Source organism: Juglans regia, chromosome 8 (genome assembly GCF_001411555.2).
Source record: "Juglans regia cultivar Chandler chromosome 8, Walnut 2.0, whole genome shotgun sequence".
Taxonomy (NCBI): Eukaryota; Viridiplantae; Streptophyta; class Magnoliopsida; order Fagales; family Juglandaceae; genus Juglans; species Juglans regia.
In genome coordinates this window covers 8,065,574-8,084,264 of record NC_049908.1, presented here as the reverse complement: position 1 = coordinate 8,084,264, position 18,691 = coordinate 8,065,574, and the positions used below count along the sequence as shown (strand labels likewise).

Here is an 18,691-nt window from a genome sequence, read left to right as displayed (position 1 = left end):
TCTCAAACAATTGTGAGTTATGTCCCAAATTTGTTGAACTAAAGCCACTTCTGGAACAGCATGAAACTGCCAGTTATAACGATTTCAACGATCTAGAGTTTGTTACTTAAAGAACAAGCTTTCAAATTCCTGTGTTCTTTCATCACCGAGAAAAACAGAAGTGGAAATAATACAACAAGGCCATATACCAAACAGTAATACGGACAAAATAAAAAACAACAATACAACGGTCGAGATTTAGTTCCAAGCTATACATTACAATAAAAAATGGCTACCATCAACAACCCCGGAAACAAAATGGGAGAAAAAGGGAGGCAGTAGAAAACAAGGTAAATTGGCAGAGCTAGAAAGCACTCCAGTTATCCGAACTCCTCTTCTGGGTTTGACTCTCTGATGAGACCTTAAATGGGCCAGAGGAGCCGAAAGGGTCTGCGTCATCGAAAGCAAATGCACCACCACTGTGGCCGAAGTCCTTCGTGCTGCTCATAGAATCAAACCTTGTAAGCCTCTCACGATTGTAGCCGAAATCTGTGCTGCTGCTCATGGAATCAAACCTAGTAAACTTCTCCCGTGGGGAAAATCCACTGTCATGCATGCTAAAGGAATCGAACCTCGAGGGGTTGTCAAAGAAGTGATCCCCCGCCTCACTGTACCTTGGAGAGTTACCAAACTTGGACATCGGAGTGCCAGGAACAGAATCATCAAAAACAAATGTACTCTTAGTCTGAAAGATGCTTTCTGCATGTGAGGATCCTGTTCTTACTGGGTTAATACCAAAGTCACTAGATCCAAAGATATCTTTGTGCTTCTCAGTATCCGGGTACTGCAGGATGACATCATGGAAGGAAAATTAAACGTAGTGCATTAAAAAGATACCATGTGCAACAAAGTGGTTTGAAAGAGCAAGTATATGAATAAAGCAGTCAGTCCTCCATGATAGAAGCATCAAATGTGTTCCTAGTTTCTTATGGGCTAAGGATAAGAGAAGCGTTTTTCTCGCTCCAAATGGAATAGATAATACCCGTTATTAGCCTATTCTACAGATTCTATCAATAAATTTCCCAGTCAAAATTTATGTATCAAATGGTTAGTTTTCTTCAAGCTCAAACCCTTTCCCTCAGTGGAACCTTGATTTTAAACAGCCTATGAGTACAGATCAATATATGAGATCCATCTAAGATCCGAATATTAGGAGTTTTGGAAATCACATTGTGGCTGAGCCTCTGTCGTTGAAGTTGTCCAAGTTCCTTCCATATGATAAGGCGGAAACAATTTTCCATTGGGCATTGCATGTCTTACTGTGCAATTTTTATGTTATTACATAAATTCAATGTAAATTTTGATAAATTAACAAAATCCTAGGGAGCTTATAAACACACAAATCTTTTCCACTTTTGAGTTTATTATACACCTATTAGTAAAAAGTCCCAACATATATCCATGTGCTTAAGGAGGTTTTCGCTCACCTTGGTATTTGTACTGTTAAATCCCCACACTGAGTCCAAGTCATCATTATTTTCAAAGGCACCCAAGGTTGATTCATCAAAACTTCTGCAACCATGAATAGACGATTTCAGCATTACCAAGATATATAACACAGTTAGCACAACAGCAAGAAAGATGAAACAGCAAAGTAGGTGAAACAAAGACATGAATCAATGCCCATACCTATGTGTTTCTGTATCTGCTTCGAACTCTTTTCCATAATGAATATCTGAAAACTCTTTAGATGGACTCTCAAATGCAGACCTTCCAGCAAGGCTGTCATGAGGGCTTCTGGCCAATTCATCTTCACTGTGGAAATATGCAGATTCACTCTCAAAGGCAGGTTCACTGGTACTCAAAGAATTCCCTGGCTTTCCATTAGCATATGAATCGCGGGGTGAACTATCATCACCATAAGCTTTTTCATTGTGAACAGATGCAGATTTTGGTTTAGGAGAGACAGAGACATTTTTTGCATCAAGAGTGAGATCATTGACAAAACCTGAAAGTTAACACGCATAATAAATAAGCATAAATAAATGTCAAAAGACTCTTTTTGTCAAACTGTATAAGCAAAACTGAAAGCATTAGCTGGAGACAGGAAAACAAAGGGAAACAGTTAGATCTTTATTTTTTTAGAGCATACCTTCATCTTCAAACTTATCCCACTCTTCATCCCAAAGAGCTGCTCCCTCTTGAATTCCAGGTTCCCAACCTTCAAAATCCATCATGCAAAATGACCATATATGTTTTGCAGTTTAAGAAAAAATAAGCATGCTCTCTAAAGTACAAGTCAATGGTAGTAAATTGTGGCTACTCCTACAACATCACCCCCACCCCCCCCGGGGGGCGGAAAGGAAAAAAAAAAAAAAAAAACAATGCAGACTGTTTTGAAATGTGGACAGCAACATCTGCTTCCACATCATATTCAATAAACATTATCTGTACACACTATTCGCCACTGTTTCTTGTCGATTGGAGGCCATCATGCATATGGGCCGCATAATAGCAGGTGGTCGTGTCCAAACCCTCTAACACCAAGAGAATTTAGTTGTAGATCTCTAGAATATAACCAAGAGAGTTAACCAATTAAATCCGCATGGGAAAAACAATGAGAGGTTTCTGTTAATTCAGGTGTGCATTTGGGATCCAAGTACCGACATGAGAAATGGAATCCTCACACTTCATGGAGAAATCTACATAATCATTGTTATTCTCAATGATTAAGAAGGCCAATCAACAGCACATTCGATTCCTAAATCAGGTAATGAATAAGTCTTCCTCAACCGTCGGGAAAAAGACACATTTAATGGATTAATGGACAAGAGGAAGGAACATTGTCACCCCAAAACTCCACCCAGGATGCTTTTTCTTTTTTTTCTTGGCAACCAATTCAATTCTTTAATTTGGACAATAATCAACCTAAAATACAACACGAGTGCTATGACAGATTTCAAGAACTTGGATCACTATGGTTACATAAAGAGGAAATGCACATTTCAATACACAGGGAAGAGTCCAAAACTCAAATAGAGGAGATTGGAAAAGGCATGAAATTAATTGTAATTTATAGGAAGCCACAGGGATGAGTCTAAACAAAGAATTAAAATGAGATTAAAGATACCAGTTGGAAGCTCAATCAATGCAGTTGACTTAATATCTAATCCATGTTTCTTGCAACGTTCAGTTAGAGCCTTCAGTAGCTCCTCAAGATCTGACTGAATACGGTCAGCTCGCACCTATAGAAGCAGCAAACGCAATGTTGTTGGACAAGATCAAAGGGAATCTCCATTGACTCATAGTAGTAATGGAGTAGATGTACCTGAAGGATACCATCAGCACTGCCTCCATTTTCCATGTTAACTATTGCTTGATGCAACTCCATCTTCCTCTCCTAAAAGAAAATCAAGCAAAATCCAAAATCAAGCAACAAATGACCTTGAAACAAATTCTAATAATAAGGTAACAGACGGAAAGGTATAAATTCTCAATCAAGGAATGAATGTCACCAATGAGCTGCATCTCGAAAATTGGCATGTTTAATAATGTAATTGCATGGATTTTATTGACTACCTATAATATATATATATATACATATATATATAAAGAGAGAGAGAGAGTGAGAGAGAAGTCGTGCTATTTCAAGTCAAAAAATCTATGATTGCAAGTGGGGGATCAATTGTGGTGAAAAAAAACACCACACCAACCATTGATGTATGAGAAACTGCTGCTCTAATTGAGCAATGAGGCAAAAGAAATTTCTGTAGTATCCCATATGTTCATAACTACATTGTACTGGTTTGGTTGGATCAACCAAATCTCTAATTTGAGAAATTGGCAAAAAATATATGTTGGGCATGCTATAAGCTCACAGCCTCACACTCGCATAACCTAGTCCAGGCCATCACTACTAAAAGCAAAGAATATATGTTACCTGTATATCACGCAATCTAGCCTCTTCAATGGTTAACTTAGATGCTATTTCTGCCACTTGCTTGTACTTCTCTTCATATTTCTTACCCAGCAATTCTGCCTGCAATCAAATTCTTGTTATGTATAGAATAAAAAATCTACATCTTTTCAGATGAATGCAGCACAATTCTTTATATCATAGAGAATACCTCACGCTTATCGGCAGATGCCCTTTCTGTGATCTCATTTAGCTTATTTTCACATCTGCTTTTATATAGCACCTGACAACCAGAGAATAAAATGAACCAAGACAACTAAGAGAAAAGATAAAATAAAAAAAAAGAACAAAAAAACATGATATTCACAATGAGCTTCTGAGGTTGCACCTTTATGGATATAACAAGCAGTGGTATCTATACAAGATCAAACTACACGAAACATATTAAGGCTCCCAATAATTCTTCATGACAACTAACCATTTCATGATTCAACTCCAACAGGAATTTCAGGAAGTTTAGGTTTCATCATTCTTTTTGTAAGTACATTACTTTTTTACCATTCCAACTGAATTTGAAATAAAGATCCGAGTTGGTACAGTCCTTGGACTCCAATTAGGTTGACTTGATTTTTTGATGAACTTTTTTCATTAGTATACACAGCCATTCCAGCATCACTAACCACTCCACACATAAAGTAAGGCAGCAGGCCTTTCAAATACTGAACAAGTTACTGACCATTAAGAAAAGAGAAACAAGGATTGAGTACTAACGAAAAAACTTAAAGTAAATGAATAGTAGACAGAAACTACTCACTAGTTCTTGCATTTTGGTGCGGTACAACTCGAGCTTTTCTTTAGAATCCAATATCACATTTTGTGTTTCTTCAACCTACCATGAATAAAGAAAATATTTCGAAAGCCCTCAAACGCTCAAATGGTTTACTTAGATAATAACATAGCTCACAAAAATAAGATGAAAACAAATAACTAGTGAGTTCAAAAAGTTACAGAAGTCACAGACTTAAGTAATATCTTGATATAAACAATCTTGCAAGAAAGAATAGAAGACAGATAATTAGAGACCAAAATTATTACAGTGAAATGAACTGAACAACTGTTTTTCAGACTCCTCCGCCCAAAGAAATGCCACTCTTGAAATGGTTAAATGAAAACGAATGAATATAGGAAGACTAAGTTAAAAGCATTAAATATTAAAAGAAAATAAGATAGACACAAGATCTGGGAGAGGGAAAAAGGAATAAGAAGAAGAAGCCCGCACACATATATGACCAAAAAGAGGAATAAGTAGGAGCATACACACATATGGTGATAAAGATAACCCAATTTGTATTAAGATACAAAGATAAGAAAGTCAATTGAGATGTAGAGTACAAATTAGCTCTTTATGAGCCAGAAGAGTAGGGGATTGAAAGTTATAAAGACTTTACAGACAATTTTAAAACAATCTTTTTGAATAATTTCATTTCCAAAATGGGGAACATGGAAGATTTGAGTACACCTGTTGAGATAATTTGATGAAACAAATGGTTATACCAAAATCCAAAATTTCATGTTTTACAACATTTAAAACGTACCATAACCATTTTTTTGATCCATTAAGTCAACAAAAGGTATCCATTTCATTGCTTTTTTTTTTTCAAGAAAATAATCTTATAAGGTATGTATATTTTTTCACCAAACATTTATTCACAATTCAGACACTTATGGTAAGAGAACCAAAAAGACAGAAGAGATGCCTTTTTCCCAGCAGTAGTTGCCACTTGAGACTTCGAGTTCACTGAATTCAATCCTCCCGTATTAATTTGGTTTAAGAAGGAATCCTCTAATACAGGCGGTCCGGATTTCTGTTGATTTGATTGTATTTCACCATCAGCCAGGGGGCCACTTGACTGGACGGGGGGCCTTAAATTAGTTGAAGGTGCAATCAGCCGGGCACCTTGCATCCCTTGCTGCTGTCCAAAACCTAATTATAGAAATAAATGCTTCATTGAGAAAATCTAGTGGAAAAGAGGGAAGGAAATTAAAGCATATTAAAAGCAGTTCTTGCCTATACCAGGACTGGAGCCCCAAGCTGCATTTCCATAAGGGACTTTGGGTTGACCTGTCATAGACAGCAGTGTCTCATCAAACATGACATTAGGTGGTAGCGCAGCTGGAAGAGGGCAACCTTCCCTGAATCTTTCCATCAAATAGAGAGCAAAGCAAAATTCCCTCAAAGACAGCATACTATCATTATCCTGGTCTGACAAGTCCCACACCTGCTTTAAGACCTCTGAGAAAGGACAACAAATAAGTTAGCATAACACGACAAACTCCCCAGGAAAAAAAAAAAGTTCCTAAGAAACACAGGAGTACAGATCAATTCCACAACAAGAACACAGGGTGCAGTAAACAACTAATCAAATAAAACCATTCATAATACATTCTAGGGATACCATCATCCTATTGGAAAAAAAAAAAAAAAAAAGAGTCCCCAAGAAACAAAGGAGTATAGGTCAATTCCACAACAAGAACACACAGTGCAGTAAAGAGCATATCAAATAAAATCATTCGTAATACATTCTAGGGATACCATCATCCTAGGTTGTGACAGATATCTTGGCAAAAAGATGAAATTTGGTCATTCCTTCACACATGCGCGCGCACAATTCCACAAAAAGAATACAGGGTGCAGTAAAGAACTAAACAGATAAAATCATCCATAATACATTCTAGGGATACCATCATCCTAAAAGCGCAACAGATGGCTTAGCAAAAATATGAAATTTGGACATTGCTTCACACACATGCACAAACTCCACATGTTAAAAGGTTTAGCGTCGACATAGTTGGACCAAGAAGCAATAGATGTTTATTTTTTGGTTACCCCAAAATGTCAACTGGATTCTATTTTTATAATCCTAGCAAACAAAAGGTTTTTGTGAGTAAGAATTCTATTTTTCTTGAAGAAAATTATAGTAGAAATGAAAATTAGAAATAAAATTTCTCTTGAACAAGAAGATGACAATCCAATGATTGGGTGTAATGAGAAGAATGATGAGCTAGTACCAATACCTGCTGTAAAATATGAACCAAATACAACATAGTAGGCAATAAGTGATAAAAACGATTATTAGTGATAAAATACGGCCCTCAGCATAGTAGAAAGATTATTAGACCTCCAATGAGACTCAAATTTGTAAAATAAGATCTATCAAATTAAGTCAAATCAATTAAAAAATGATCCTTTGACCTCTAAGGAGGCAATAAGTGATAAAAACGTTTATCATTGGAGAAGAGCATGTAATCAAATATGGACTCAATGTATTCCAATGAGATATGGACCTTAGTAGACAAACCAAAAGGTATTAAGCCTATAGGTTGCAAACAGATCTACAAAAGGAAATTGGGACCTACTGAAAAGGTATAGCCTACAAGGCTAGGCTAGTGGCAAAAGGTTATACTCAAAACACTGGATTATGAAGGAATCTTTTCGCCAGTAGCCATACTAAAGTCAATAAGGATTCTTATATCCATTATTGCATGCTATGGTTATGAGAGATGACAAATGAATGTTAAAAATGCATTTTTTAATGAGTACATCCAAGAAGACTTTCACGTGGATTAGCCAGAAGGTTTCATATCTCATTGAAATGAAACAAAAGTATGCAAGTTGATGATATCAATTTAAGGCCTTAAACAAGTATTAGACACATTAAGGGGAGAGATTGAATGATCTAAAGAGGACTTTAGAGATTCGAGAAGAGAGATTGTAATACCCGGAAGGCAGAAGCTCTTGCTCTTTATAATGATTTCTAGGGCTTCAATTGTAATTTTGACTAGTCCATTTAGAGTATAAGTCAAGGTGTGGCTTGAGTTTCTCTTGGGCTATTACATATCATATCAGAACCACCTAATAATAGTAGAGCATTGAATTTCATGGCCATGGGTGAATTAGCCATGTGACTTAGCACTCATGACTACTAAGGTACTCGCTCTGTGTGAATTTTTTTTTTTACCAATATAGGACTGGGTGTTACAAAGACCTTGGTGAAGCATCATAGACACCTGGAATTGAGTGTATAAAGACCGAGGAAAAATATTTTTGGGACTTTTAACACTGCATGATATCGGCTAGACTTTGCTTGCAAGATTCCAAGAAAGGGTTTTTACCCTTAAGGCATGGAATACATCTTTTTAAACAGATGTGACAAAACACAGAAAGAGAGAAAATGAGATTGTCCTCATGCTTTGGCTGTATGAAGTCTCATCGCTTTGTATGAGACCAAATGTTAGCCAAGCAGTCAATGTTGTGAGTAGATACTATCCAACCTAGGTCCAGACTACTAATCAAGCAGTCAATGTGTGGTGGTAGGGCTCTTTGTGCTGTTTTTCCAGATCTTTTCATATTTCTCAGTATCCGGATGCTTCCGTGGCTGAGTTTTTGGATTGTTCTATTGGCTCTACTCATTGGAATGTTCTATTTTCTAGAGCTGTGAACGATTGGGAAATGGGGGCTGTTTCTGAATTGTCTGGTTTATTGTATGCTACTCGGCGCGGTAAGGATATGAGGGATAATATGGTCTGGATGCATACTGGTAACAAGAGGTTTTCAGTTCGTTCTTGGTATGAATGGGGTTCATTCTTTTCCTTGGAAGGGTAAGGTGCCTTCAAAGGTTACGTTCTTTGGCTGGTCTGCTTCTTTGGGGAAGATTTTGACGTTGGATAATCTTAGGAAGCGTGGATTAATTGTTTTGGATTGGTGTTTCTTATGCAAGAAATTTGGAGAATCAGTGGATCATATATTATTACAATGTGAAGTGACCAGGTTGTTATGGATTGAAGTGTTCAATAGGTGTGGTATGGCTTGGGTGCCTAAGAGGGTGGTGGACCTTTTTGCTGGAGAGGTTTAAGGGGTAATGTGCACATAGCCGCTGTTTGGAATATGATCCCTTTATCCTTTTGTGGCGTATTTGGGTTGAGAGGAATGGTTGATGCTTTGAAGATAAGGAACGCTCGCTGGATGAACTTAGATGTTTTTTCTTTAATTCCTTATTTCAGTGGGCTTTGCTATTGTATTTAATGGAACTAGAGTCCATGATTTTCTTGTTTTCTTTTTCTAGCTCATGACATGTAATAGGTTCAGTTTTTGTTTACTTCAAGTTTGCCTTGTTACTTGTCTCAATAAAAACTTTATTCATAAAAAAAAAAAAAAAAAAAGAATATTGGATACCGGCGAAGCACATCCTCAAGTATTAGAATAGAATGAAACACTATTTCTTAGTGTTTGAAAACCCTAAAAAAACACAGAGAACGGCGAGTATTCCTTGGGAGGCAACACACTTGGGTTGAATCATGAGATAAGTTTTCTTGAATCAAAATCATGGTCTTGTGATGTATGCTGATCCAAGATTGAATTTTTCAGAAAATAGTTTGGTCAAAATGTGTTTTCCGCAAACTTTCACCCTTACCTCTTGGTAATCTCCAGCTCAAAAATAGATTTCGTGCCTCCTCACCAGTGATTTTCCCATCTTTGTCGACATCTACTTTCATAAACACTTTTGTATATTTCTGAACATCAGCGGGTTTCATCTTAGGCCAAGGAAGCTGCACATTGTCAGGAGTAGGACTTCCATGTCCAACTGAAATTCCAGGTGATGCAAGTGAGGAAGAACCTAGAGCTGAAACCTGTTGACTTGGGTTCAATGATAACTGGCCTGGCTGAATCTGACCACCAGCAGGTTGCATTGAAAATGCACTTTGCAATGAATCAAGAGAGCTCTGCTTGCTTAAAGGTCGAGGCGCACCAGAAACAAGATTGATGGCCGAAGAGGCAGGTGTGCTACTGACAGAATGACTTGGCCCAGAAGCAAACCCATTTCCTGAAACAACTAAGTCTTTAGAGGCATTAGCTGCTGGCTGGAACGCCATAGAGACAGGAGCTTGCGGCTGTGAAGCAGGCAAGGGAATTGATGGACCAACACCTCTGGGTCCATTAGGAACTGCACCAGTCCTTCCACTTAGCCAATCGTTTGATATATTTGAGTTTGGGACATTGGGACCTGACATATTACCTCCCGTTGTGAGGTGTGGCCTAGCAATACCCTGTAATGGATGGGAAGCAGTAACAGCAGGCATAGCTTGAGATGGTCTCATGGCCTGATTTTGCTGAGAAGGAAAATAATGCTGGTTCATACTAGGATTTGGCACTCCTTGTTCTCTAAAGCCAAGATTTTGAGAGGATGCTAGCGCATCTGCACCCATCCGCGGAGCTGATGCAGCACCCATTGAATTCAGTTGAGGCGCAGGTGTGGCAGCAAGATTAATTTGTGGTGGAGGAATTTTAGCCGCGGCCGGACCATATAGCGCAGCATTGACAATATCTGGAGTTAATTCTCGCTTACTTTGTGCCACAGTTACAAGTTTGAGAGCGTTATAAAATTCATTGCGACCAAGGAAACCAGTTTTGTTACGATCAGCATGCATCCATATCTGCAATCACATGGAATATTATGATCAGCACACATCCCTAATGTTTGATTAAAAAAGAAAGCATCCTCAATCAGGTATTAAAATCCATTGCACAAAAGGACTAAAAGATGAAAGGCATAATCATGAAGAAGCATGGACTAAGTATATTGACAGGAAAAAAAGGACTAGGATATAAAAGATGAGAAAATATAACAATTTGCACGTTGTGAACCAGCACAGTAACAATGCAGTATAAATTTAGCATACTTAGGTGAGCAAATCCAAAGACCATATGAAGAGAACCTTTTGAAGATCTCAAACTTGAAAGCCTGAGATCTGAGTCTCCCATCTCCTCGCATCGGCTTATATGCCCCATAGTAAGTGTCAAATGCTCAACACCATTATAATCACCCCAAAACATGAAAGTAACCACTTGATGAGAATCAATCTCAGAAGTCACTAATAAAATTTTAAAAAAATACGCTTAGAAGTTTTACCTCATTTCAATCATTCCAATATTCACCAATAAAGGGATATATTAATTTACTAGTTTCTTTGTTTTCATTTTAAAAATAACGGTATCCTTATCCCCCAATCGCACATATATTGGCATAAGTAAACCAGGCCATTATAGACAGAGAACTTAGCAGTAACTTATTGCAGTCTCCAAGATTGATCCCAATGCTTTCACGTCTAGTTAGCAAGAAGAGACAGATAACGTTAAGGTCATTTCCGATGCGTAAGAGAACATCCATCAAGTAATAAACAAATCACACTATCAGATACCAGAAATATTCAACACAGTATCAGAAAGCGGAGTTTTGACCCAATTCGGAAGCAAAAATAATTTAATCGAACATGAGGTAGCTCGTACATAATCTGAATCCGCCATTCATTCAAACTAAATGCAAAATAGCTTAATTTATCCATAAAATGCATTATAAAATCGAAATTGGATGTAGAAAAATGGCGAAACCTGAGCAAGGACTTGTTTGGGCAGATTGGATCCTTGAAAGAAAGCAACAGCTTCAGCTCCACTGATCCTTCCATCGCCGTCGAAATCCGCTCTCCTAAAGTAAACCTCGAACTGATCCATATTCGGCCCTTGATTTTGCCCCGCCATTTCCCCTTATATTCTACAACAATTATTTCGATTCAAGTTCCCGCAGACCACAACTTCAAAACTCGATCAAGAAACCATAATATTCAAGGGAATGACGAATCGGATGGCGAAACATAAGATCGAAACAGTGGGAGTGGGCAAAAGAGTATACGCACGAATCGAAACAGTTTCGTCGGATCGATGAATTGGTTGGATTAGATGGATAGGTCGAGGAGAGAGACGGAGACAAACAGAGCTAGTTATACGAATTTCGAGTTTGGAGCGTGGAAAAGGAAAGAGAAGAGAGGGAGACCAGCCTTCTCTCTCTCTCGCAAACACGCATGGGCATGTTATATGGCGTATTGTACTGTTGACTATTGTCTCCCTCGTCGATCCCGATCGACGGAAACGGAGGCTATGACAGGAAAAATAATCAGGATTAACGATATTCTTGTCCGTATTTTATCAAGTGATTTTATAAAATTTATATAATTAAATAATAAAAAATTTTAGTAATAAAAATTAAAATACAGTTCAACCTCGTATAACGGGTAGAGGTTGTTTTCTTAAATTAGGTAGTGTTATAATAAGCGATTTTATAAAAATATTTCTTATTTAAAATAAAATTGTATAAAATAAACGAAAGAACACTAAACTTTCAACCATGTCCGAACGGAATTTCGTTTGCGTTCAAAATTCACCTTAATTTATTTTAATTTAATTTATTTTATTATTATTATTTTTTTAAATTTTTATATAAAATATAATAAAAAATTTAACTTTTTCAAATTTTTTAAATAAAATATAATAAATAATTTAATTTTTATTTTATTATTCACAAACCATCTTAACTCATCTCAATTTATATCTGAATCCAAATCACTCATAAATCTATAGTATATGATGGTAGATATAAGAGTAAAAATATTATGTTAGTTTTTAGTTTTATCATTATCTCACGTGGTATTAAATAATTGATAGATAAATATAAAATAACATGATAAATAAATAAAAACAATAATAATCGTTAAAAAATGGTGAAAAACATTTCTTCTGACTCTAGGGCTCTCTTACGCTCCGTTTGGATTCGAATAATGTTTCATCTCATTTATCTTATCATTACAATTTTTTTAAATTCTTACATAAAATATAATAAATAATTCAATTTTTTTAAATCTCAATTCAATTTTTTTAAATTTTAAAATAATAATAATATTAAAAAATAATATTCTAATAATTTTTTTTTAACTTTTATTTTTTATCTAAAACTATTTCATCTCATTTCATCCAAATCGATGCTTATTTTTGCCAGACAAACAACCCTATGGGCCCAACACCCGCGCTCTAGCATGCTGACACAGGACAATGGCAATTGTCATTGGAAACTCCTCGTTAATAAAATATAACTCTAACGTGTCTAGGTTTGGGGGTGGGATGAGATACAAAATTTTCATTTCATCTCATCTCATCATTACATCTTTTTTAAATTCTCATACAAAATATAATAAACAATTCAACTTTTTCAAATCTCAATTTATCTTTTTCAAATTTCAAAACAATAATAATATTAAAATACAATATTTTAAACTCTCAAATAAAATATAAAATTCTCATCTAATCCCCCAAACCTGCCACAAGCTCCCAACACGACCGCCTCCATTACCATAAACTACAGTCTAGAGGGCAAGCGTTCTCGTAGTTGAGCCGCCACACATCAGCTTTGTTTTTCATCATCTTCGGCTCAGAAGTGGGAGCAACGGTCTCACTGGCGGTTGAAATGCCTGCAGAACAAGTTTTTGTAATCCAGTAAAGACTCTTTCAAGGTAACATGACTTTTTCCAAATTTCTTAAACTTAACAAACAAGAAAGAAAAATTTCAAGACTTCAACACTGTCCCATTTGGATTTAGAGATGAGATGAGATGAGATGAATTGAGATGGATTGGAAACTCAATCTCATCTCATCTCAAGGCCTAGTTTGGAGGGGCATGTAAGCTCATATTCACCAATTTATTTGTGCCCAACTGATTCAAGATAAACAACTAAACCCCCTAATTGGATTGAAAACTCATCCCAACTAATCTCAAGGTCCCAATTGGAGGGGCATGTAAGCTCATATTCACCAATTTATTTGTGCCCAACTGATTCAAGATAGACAACTAAACCCCCACCCTACTATTTTTTCCAATTCCGTATCTTCTGCTTCACAGTTCTTGCCAGATTTCTCATTACCACTGGCTCCTAGTTTATAACTTGATTCAAGTATCCATGTGGCATCACAAGTTTTCAATGCCCTAAACAGGATATATACCGTCGTCCTTTTAGTAATGTTTAACGATAATGATATCCAGGTGTAAAATATAATGGGCCCGCACCAACATATCTTACCAGTCTCCGTTAACAAGTGAATGGTGCCATATTTCTCAACGAGGAGAGGCTTCAGTATCTTGTCACCAGGAATAAAGCTACGAAAAACTCTCCCCCTGTAGATTAAGAAAAAAGGGCAGAAAGAAAACTTTTAGAATTGTTAAAGAATAAGCCTTGCAGCTATCTATTCATGTCTCTTTGATGCTACTCACAACTGAAACGGATTTCATACACTGATTCATAAAGGGAACCGCAAGTATAATTTGAGATGAAAGCACTACCTCCAATGGTGAGCTTCAAGTTGCACTCAGCTTCAGGTATAATTGCAACAGACTCTGCATTTAAACAAACAATAAAATGCGAGTACAAAATACACTAACAGGAAAAAAAAATCTTACAATCTGAGCACAGGCAATATTGTTTCATCTTTTTTATATTTCTGGAAATTAATATGGTACGAATCAAACATACCAGAACCAGGATGACAGAAGGTTGGAAATTAAGAACAATGATGCCGATAAGAAAAGGGAAGTTAAATGTCATGTTCAAACACATGAGATAAAAGTTTGTGTAGATCCTGACTTGCATGTATGGCAAAAGGAACATACTATATGATGAACAACTGATATTCTGAACGCTAAACTAAGCCAAAATCATGAACAAATAGTTTTACAGAGAAAAATCGAGGGTTGAAATATAAATAATTAAAATGAAACAGTGTGAAACCAACTACATTTAATTCTAAGGAATTTATGGACAATATGAGAAAAAAGAGGTAGGAAAGGAAAACGTGTGCATAATTCCTTTGGATGACAGTTTGGTGAAGGTCCAACTGATGATGCCCTTCACAGTCATCATGCATAAATATGTATAACGTGAATTAGCAAGTTGAATTTCAGACAATTTGAAGCTAAAGCCGACGACTTATTCAGACGATTTGCATATGCCTAATATCTAGAGGATTCACATGAGCACAGTGAAACCTTACAAGCCAACCTTAGAAGCTGAAAATAAATATACCACTGTGACAGCTATCCTACCAAGATACGCATAAAAGATTACATAAAGAAATAATGATATCAGAAAACAGAGCTTCTCAAAACATAGTTTTTCAAAAAGCAGAGAAAGTGATTGCACGGAAAGAGTGTACAAACCAGGTTCTAAAATAAATTATTTAAAGAACGTCAATCATGTACCTACTAGAGGGATTATTTCATGCTGCATGCAAGTAATGAACCCGCTGTGGGAAATACAAAGCAAGGGACAAACAAATTGCACTTGCTGCCGACAAACATGCCAGTTTAAAAGTGCCAGCCATTAGCACGCCAATATATCCTAGCATTTTCATCTCGACGGGCACGTTTGATTTTCAAATACAGCTTGTAAGCCCTCTCAACTTTATCCGAAGCCAATAGCTTGTTATTTAGTTTGCTATATATAAGCCTGCCTGGGCAAAAACCTTTCCGCAAACACTCCTCCATGACCAGTACAGCATTTTCAAGTTGCCCTGTGTTGCAAAGGCCATTGATGACATACTCATAAACTTCCATATCCGAAGAATGACCGCATTCATGCATATCGTCCCATACATTTAACAACATTCCACATTTACCAAACCTAGAAAGCCGCATAAGCAATAGCTTATAACCACTCAGAGATATTCTACGTCCAAATTTTCTTGCTTTATTGTAAATGACCATAGCAGCATGGGGCGGACCATAGCTGCATAAAGGTTCAATCCAAGAGGTTATAGTCCCCGTACTGGGAAGAATCCCACGACCTAACATCTCATCAAACATTTCAAGTGCGTCAGCAACCTTGCGAGCCTTAAGAAAAGCAGCAATTAATTTTGTAAAAGTAGAAATATCAGGCTCACAGCCATTACTCAACATACTCTTATAATATTTCACACATTCATCATAATCTCCAACAGATATGAAGTTAGATATTATTGCATTGTAAACTCCAGTGTCTGGCAAGCAACCTTTCTTCTCCATGTTCTTAAAAATCTGAACAGCATCATCAATCCGACCAGCCCTTCCTAAACCCTCAATAAGATAACTGAAAGTAAAGCTATCAGGACTAAACCCATCTGCCAACATTGCCTCCAAAACACACTCCATTTCGCTAACTCGACCAAATTTCGACCACCCACCAACAATGATATTGTATGTCATACTATCAAACGGTGTCTTCCCTCTAATCGAATTCAAAAATGAATTTGCAGCACCAACATGGGACCGCTGACAGAGAGATCGTAAAAGCACATTCAAAGACTCGGTATCACATTTCAATCCAAACTCCTCTGAGTTCCCGAAAATCTGTATTGCTTTCGACACTTGATGGGCCCTAACGAAACTGTCCAACACAATCGATAGCGTCTCCAAATCAATGCTAACGCCTTCGATCCTCATGTCACGCAGCATTGTCATCACAAATCTAAAGAATTTTCTTCTCCCTAGCGCTTTTATTATAACGCGATAACTATTAATGTCCTTAGGTATCTCCGGCTGCTTTGTTGCCCAATTAAAAAAGATAACCATTGCTTCGCCACCTAAGTTTCCTCTGTTCACTACTTTAGCAACAACATCAAGACTCAATTCCACACCAACATTTGTCAAAGCCTCCTCAATTGCAGCTTTGCCTCTCAGCTTCTGAAGGAAGATCCCTCGTAATTTCTCTTCGGGTAACAAAAACCCGTCAACTGCCCTAACTTGTGCTATTTGTTTTCTTGGATTACAATCTTTAAATAGGTTCGGGGCGGAAGCATTACCAGGGGAGATTGGTAAGAGGTCAGAGAGTTGCTCAAGAACGAAGCGTTCTTCGAGATTCGTTTTGCAGGAGATGTGATCCGGTGGTGGCCGGTCATTCAAGGAATTTGATGGAAAATCTAGGCCGGTTGAATAAGGAAATGAAAATAACGAACTTGGTAAAGAGAGGTAGGGCGAATGGTACCTGGCTCTGTTGAACTTCACGAGAAACCATAGATATCGGTGGGGTAGAAACGCCATGAAAGGGGACTGCGAGAGGGAAATCGAGGCACAGAGAGTGAAGGGATCTTCTAAAGTGGTGTCGACGTCTCCAACCTGCGACGCCGTTTTAGACTAGAGACATGGGACGACATGTATTGCAATTTGCAAATATTTCCAAGTTTCTAACTACAGCCGTAAAAAAAAATTGAAAAATCGATGAACCGGATCGAACCTGGATTTTCATTTGATCTAGTTTTGAATCGGTCCTTCCATATCGGTTTTTATTTAGTAAAATTGATTGAAAATTCGTCCGAGTTTGGATTTTAAAATACCAGTTCGAATCGAATTGAACGCAGTATAATTTTTTATATTATATATAAAATACTTTTATGTGATTTTGCAAGTTCTTTGTAGTTATTCATTAAGCAATATTATTAGTAAATAGGAAGAGAAATGCCTACACACGTATTCGTTTAATTTTATGATTTAATTGGCGTTAATATGCTATTAATTTTAAACTGAGCATGAAAACCCAAAACCTGTCACAAGACCATGTTGCCTAAAACCAATACCTCGTATAATTTGCACCCCTTAAAGCAAATTAAGTGACACGATTGGCATGAATACAGGGGTCTATATAGTATATAATATATATTATATGTATTATATGATGAAATGCTAATCGATATAACATGAAATTTTAAAATCTTATTACTCATGTCTATTAATCTTATAACATAAAATTAATATAACATTTTATATAACATAAAATTAATCTCATAAATCTTAATATAATATTTTATTATGATATAACATAAATTAGTCTTACAATTTTTAATGTAATATTTGAATATTGATATAACATATCAATTTTAATTTTATAACATAAAATTAATATAACATTAAGATAACATAAAATAGGGATATGGATCAATCACTTGTTAAAATTTTGTTTGAGTGTCATTTTGTTTATTTGTAAAATTGGAAAATCGAGTCGGACTGAAATTGAAAAAATTGAAAGTTTCAATTTTAATAGTCAATCAATTATTAAATTTTCAAAATTGGTGTATACTAGTTTAATTTAAAAAAAAATGTTCAAAACAGTTCTTAGATGCTAATTTATATTTGTATAGGTTCTACGTTTGTATTGATGATTCTCCTACTTTTTTAAATTGAAATTAAATTACATATTTTTAGACAAAAAAATTATTTATAAGTCAATATGAATAACACATTTAGTAAAATATTTACATGACATAATTTAATTTATATAAAAAATTTTAAAATTTAAATCTTATAAATCAAATCTTACAATTTAAGTGATATAGATGGTGTGCTCTACATATCAATTTAATAATAATGGATCACACGTCTTTTCAAAAAAAAGTTCGCATGCACATCTCCAAACTCCTCTTACGTGTAATTTTTTTTTTTTTAAATCAAGCGTACTTTTCAACTTTGATAAATCAAAATGGAAAACTCTACCCTTAGTCACATTGCCGCACCCCCCACTGACTTGGAATGGGTTTAATGAAACGGTGCAGATTGCTTTTTGGTGGGAGACCAAATTGAAACGGTGCGTTTCATCCTTCTCTTTCTTCCGCATTCCCCCAGAAGCTCATTCCTTCGTCCCATTCCCCCCGTAGCTTCTGTAAGCCAAAAATTGCAGTTCATCCAGTGAGATCGCGAACAAAAGTGAACCCATTCCATCTACTCTCCTCCTTACCACGAATGAAAGACCATTTGAATCTGGTACAGACGAACAAGAAAGACGATTTGAATATGGTATCTCTCTCTCTCTCGCATTTATTCCTTGTGATAAGAACTTTAAGTTTGTATAAAGCAGGAACTTGGCATCATGACTCTGCATATCAAGCTCCGTGCT

The 18,691-nt window shown here is 36.3% G+C and overlaps 2 protein-coding genes across 3 annotated transcripts; both read right to left on the bottom strand.

Annotated features, from left to right (window-relative positions):
- Nucleotides 1–29: 29 nt before the first annotated feature.
- On the bottom strand, nucleotides 30–11,905 carry LOC109022234 (epidermal growth factor receptor substrate 15-like 1). Of its 2 annotated transcripts, none has more exons than XM_019005076.2 (13): nucleotides 11,343–11,905; nucleotides 9,367–10,387; nucleotides 5,964–6,188; nucleotides 5,653–5,879; nucleotides 4,710–4,784; nucleotides 4,107–4,178; nucleotides 3,920–4,018; nucleotides 3,308–3,379; nucleotides 3,110–3,224; nucleotides 2,132–2,200; nucleotides 1,669–1,987; nucleotides 1,467–1,551; nucleotides 30–823 (listed from the first exon to the last, which is right to left on the bottom strand). In XM_019005076.2, exons 1-13 carry the CDS (start codon nucleotides 11,487–11,489, stop codon nucleotides 344–346), a joined length of 3,006 nt encoding a protein of 1,001 aa, XP_018860621.1. In that variant the 5' UTR covers nucleotides 11,490–11,905; the 3' UTR covers nucleotides 30–343. The 2 variants fall into 2 exon arrangements, with proteins under 2 accessions (XP_018860621.1, XP_018860622.1); XM_019005077.2 differs by having other exon boundaries at nucleotides 5,970–6,188.
- Nucleotides 11,906–13,037: 1,132 nt separating this feature from the next.
- LOC109018011 (putative pentatricopeptide repeat-containing protein At5g43820) lies at nucleotides 13,038–16,938 on the bottom strand. The gene is made up of 4 exons (XM_018999462.2): nucleotides 15,031–16,938; nucleotides 14,116–14,169; nucleotides 13,856–13,950; nucleotides 13,038–13,249 (listed from the first exon to the last, which is right to left on the bottom strand). The coding sequence occupies exon 1, from the start codon at nucleotides 16,843–16,845 to the stop codon at nucleotides 15,136–15,138; it is 1,710 nt and encodes a 569-aa protein (XP_018855007.1). The 5' UTR covers nucleotides 16,846–16,938; the 3' UTR covers nucleotides 13,038–13,249; nucleotides 13,856–13,950; nucleotides 14,116–14,169; nucleotides 15,031–15,135.
- Between the last annotated feature and the right edge of the window lie 1,753 nt (nucleotides 16,939–18,691).

Coding starts and splice junctions, on each gene's coding strand:
- LOC109022234 (XM_019005076.2), bottom strand. CDS start 11,489: ATGGCGGGGCAAAATCAAGGGCCGAATATGGATCAGTTCGAGGTTTAC. Junction 4,179..4,709: donor GCACCAAAATGCAAGAACTA/GTGAGTAGTTTC, acceptor TCTGGTTGTCAG/GTGCTATATAAAAGCAGATG. Junction 824..1,466: donor TTAACAGTACAAATACCAAG/GTGAGCGAAAAC, acceptor GTCATCCTGCAG/TACCCGGATACTGAGAAGCA.
- LOC109018011 (XM_018999462.2), bottom strand. CDS start 16,845: ATGGCGTTTCTACCCCACCGATATCTATGGTTTCTCGTGAAGTTCAAC.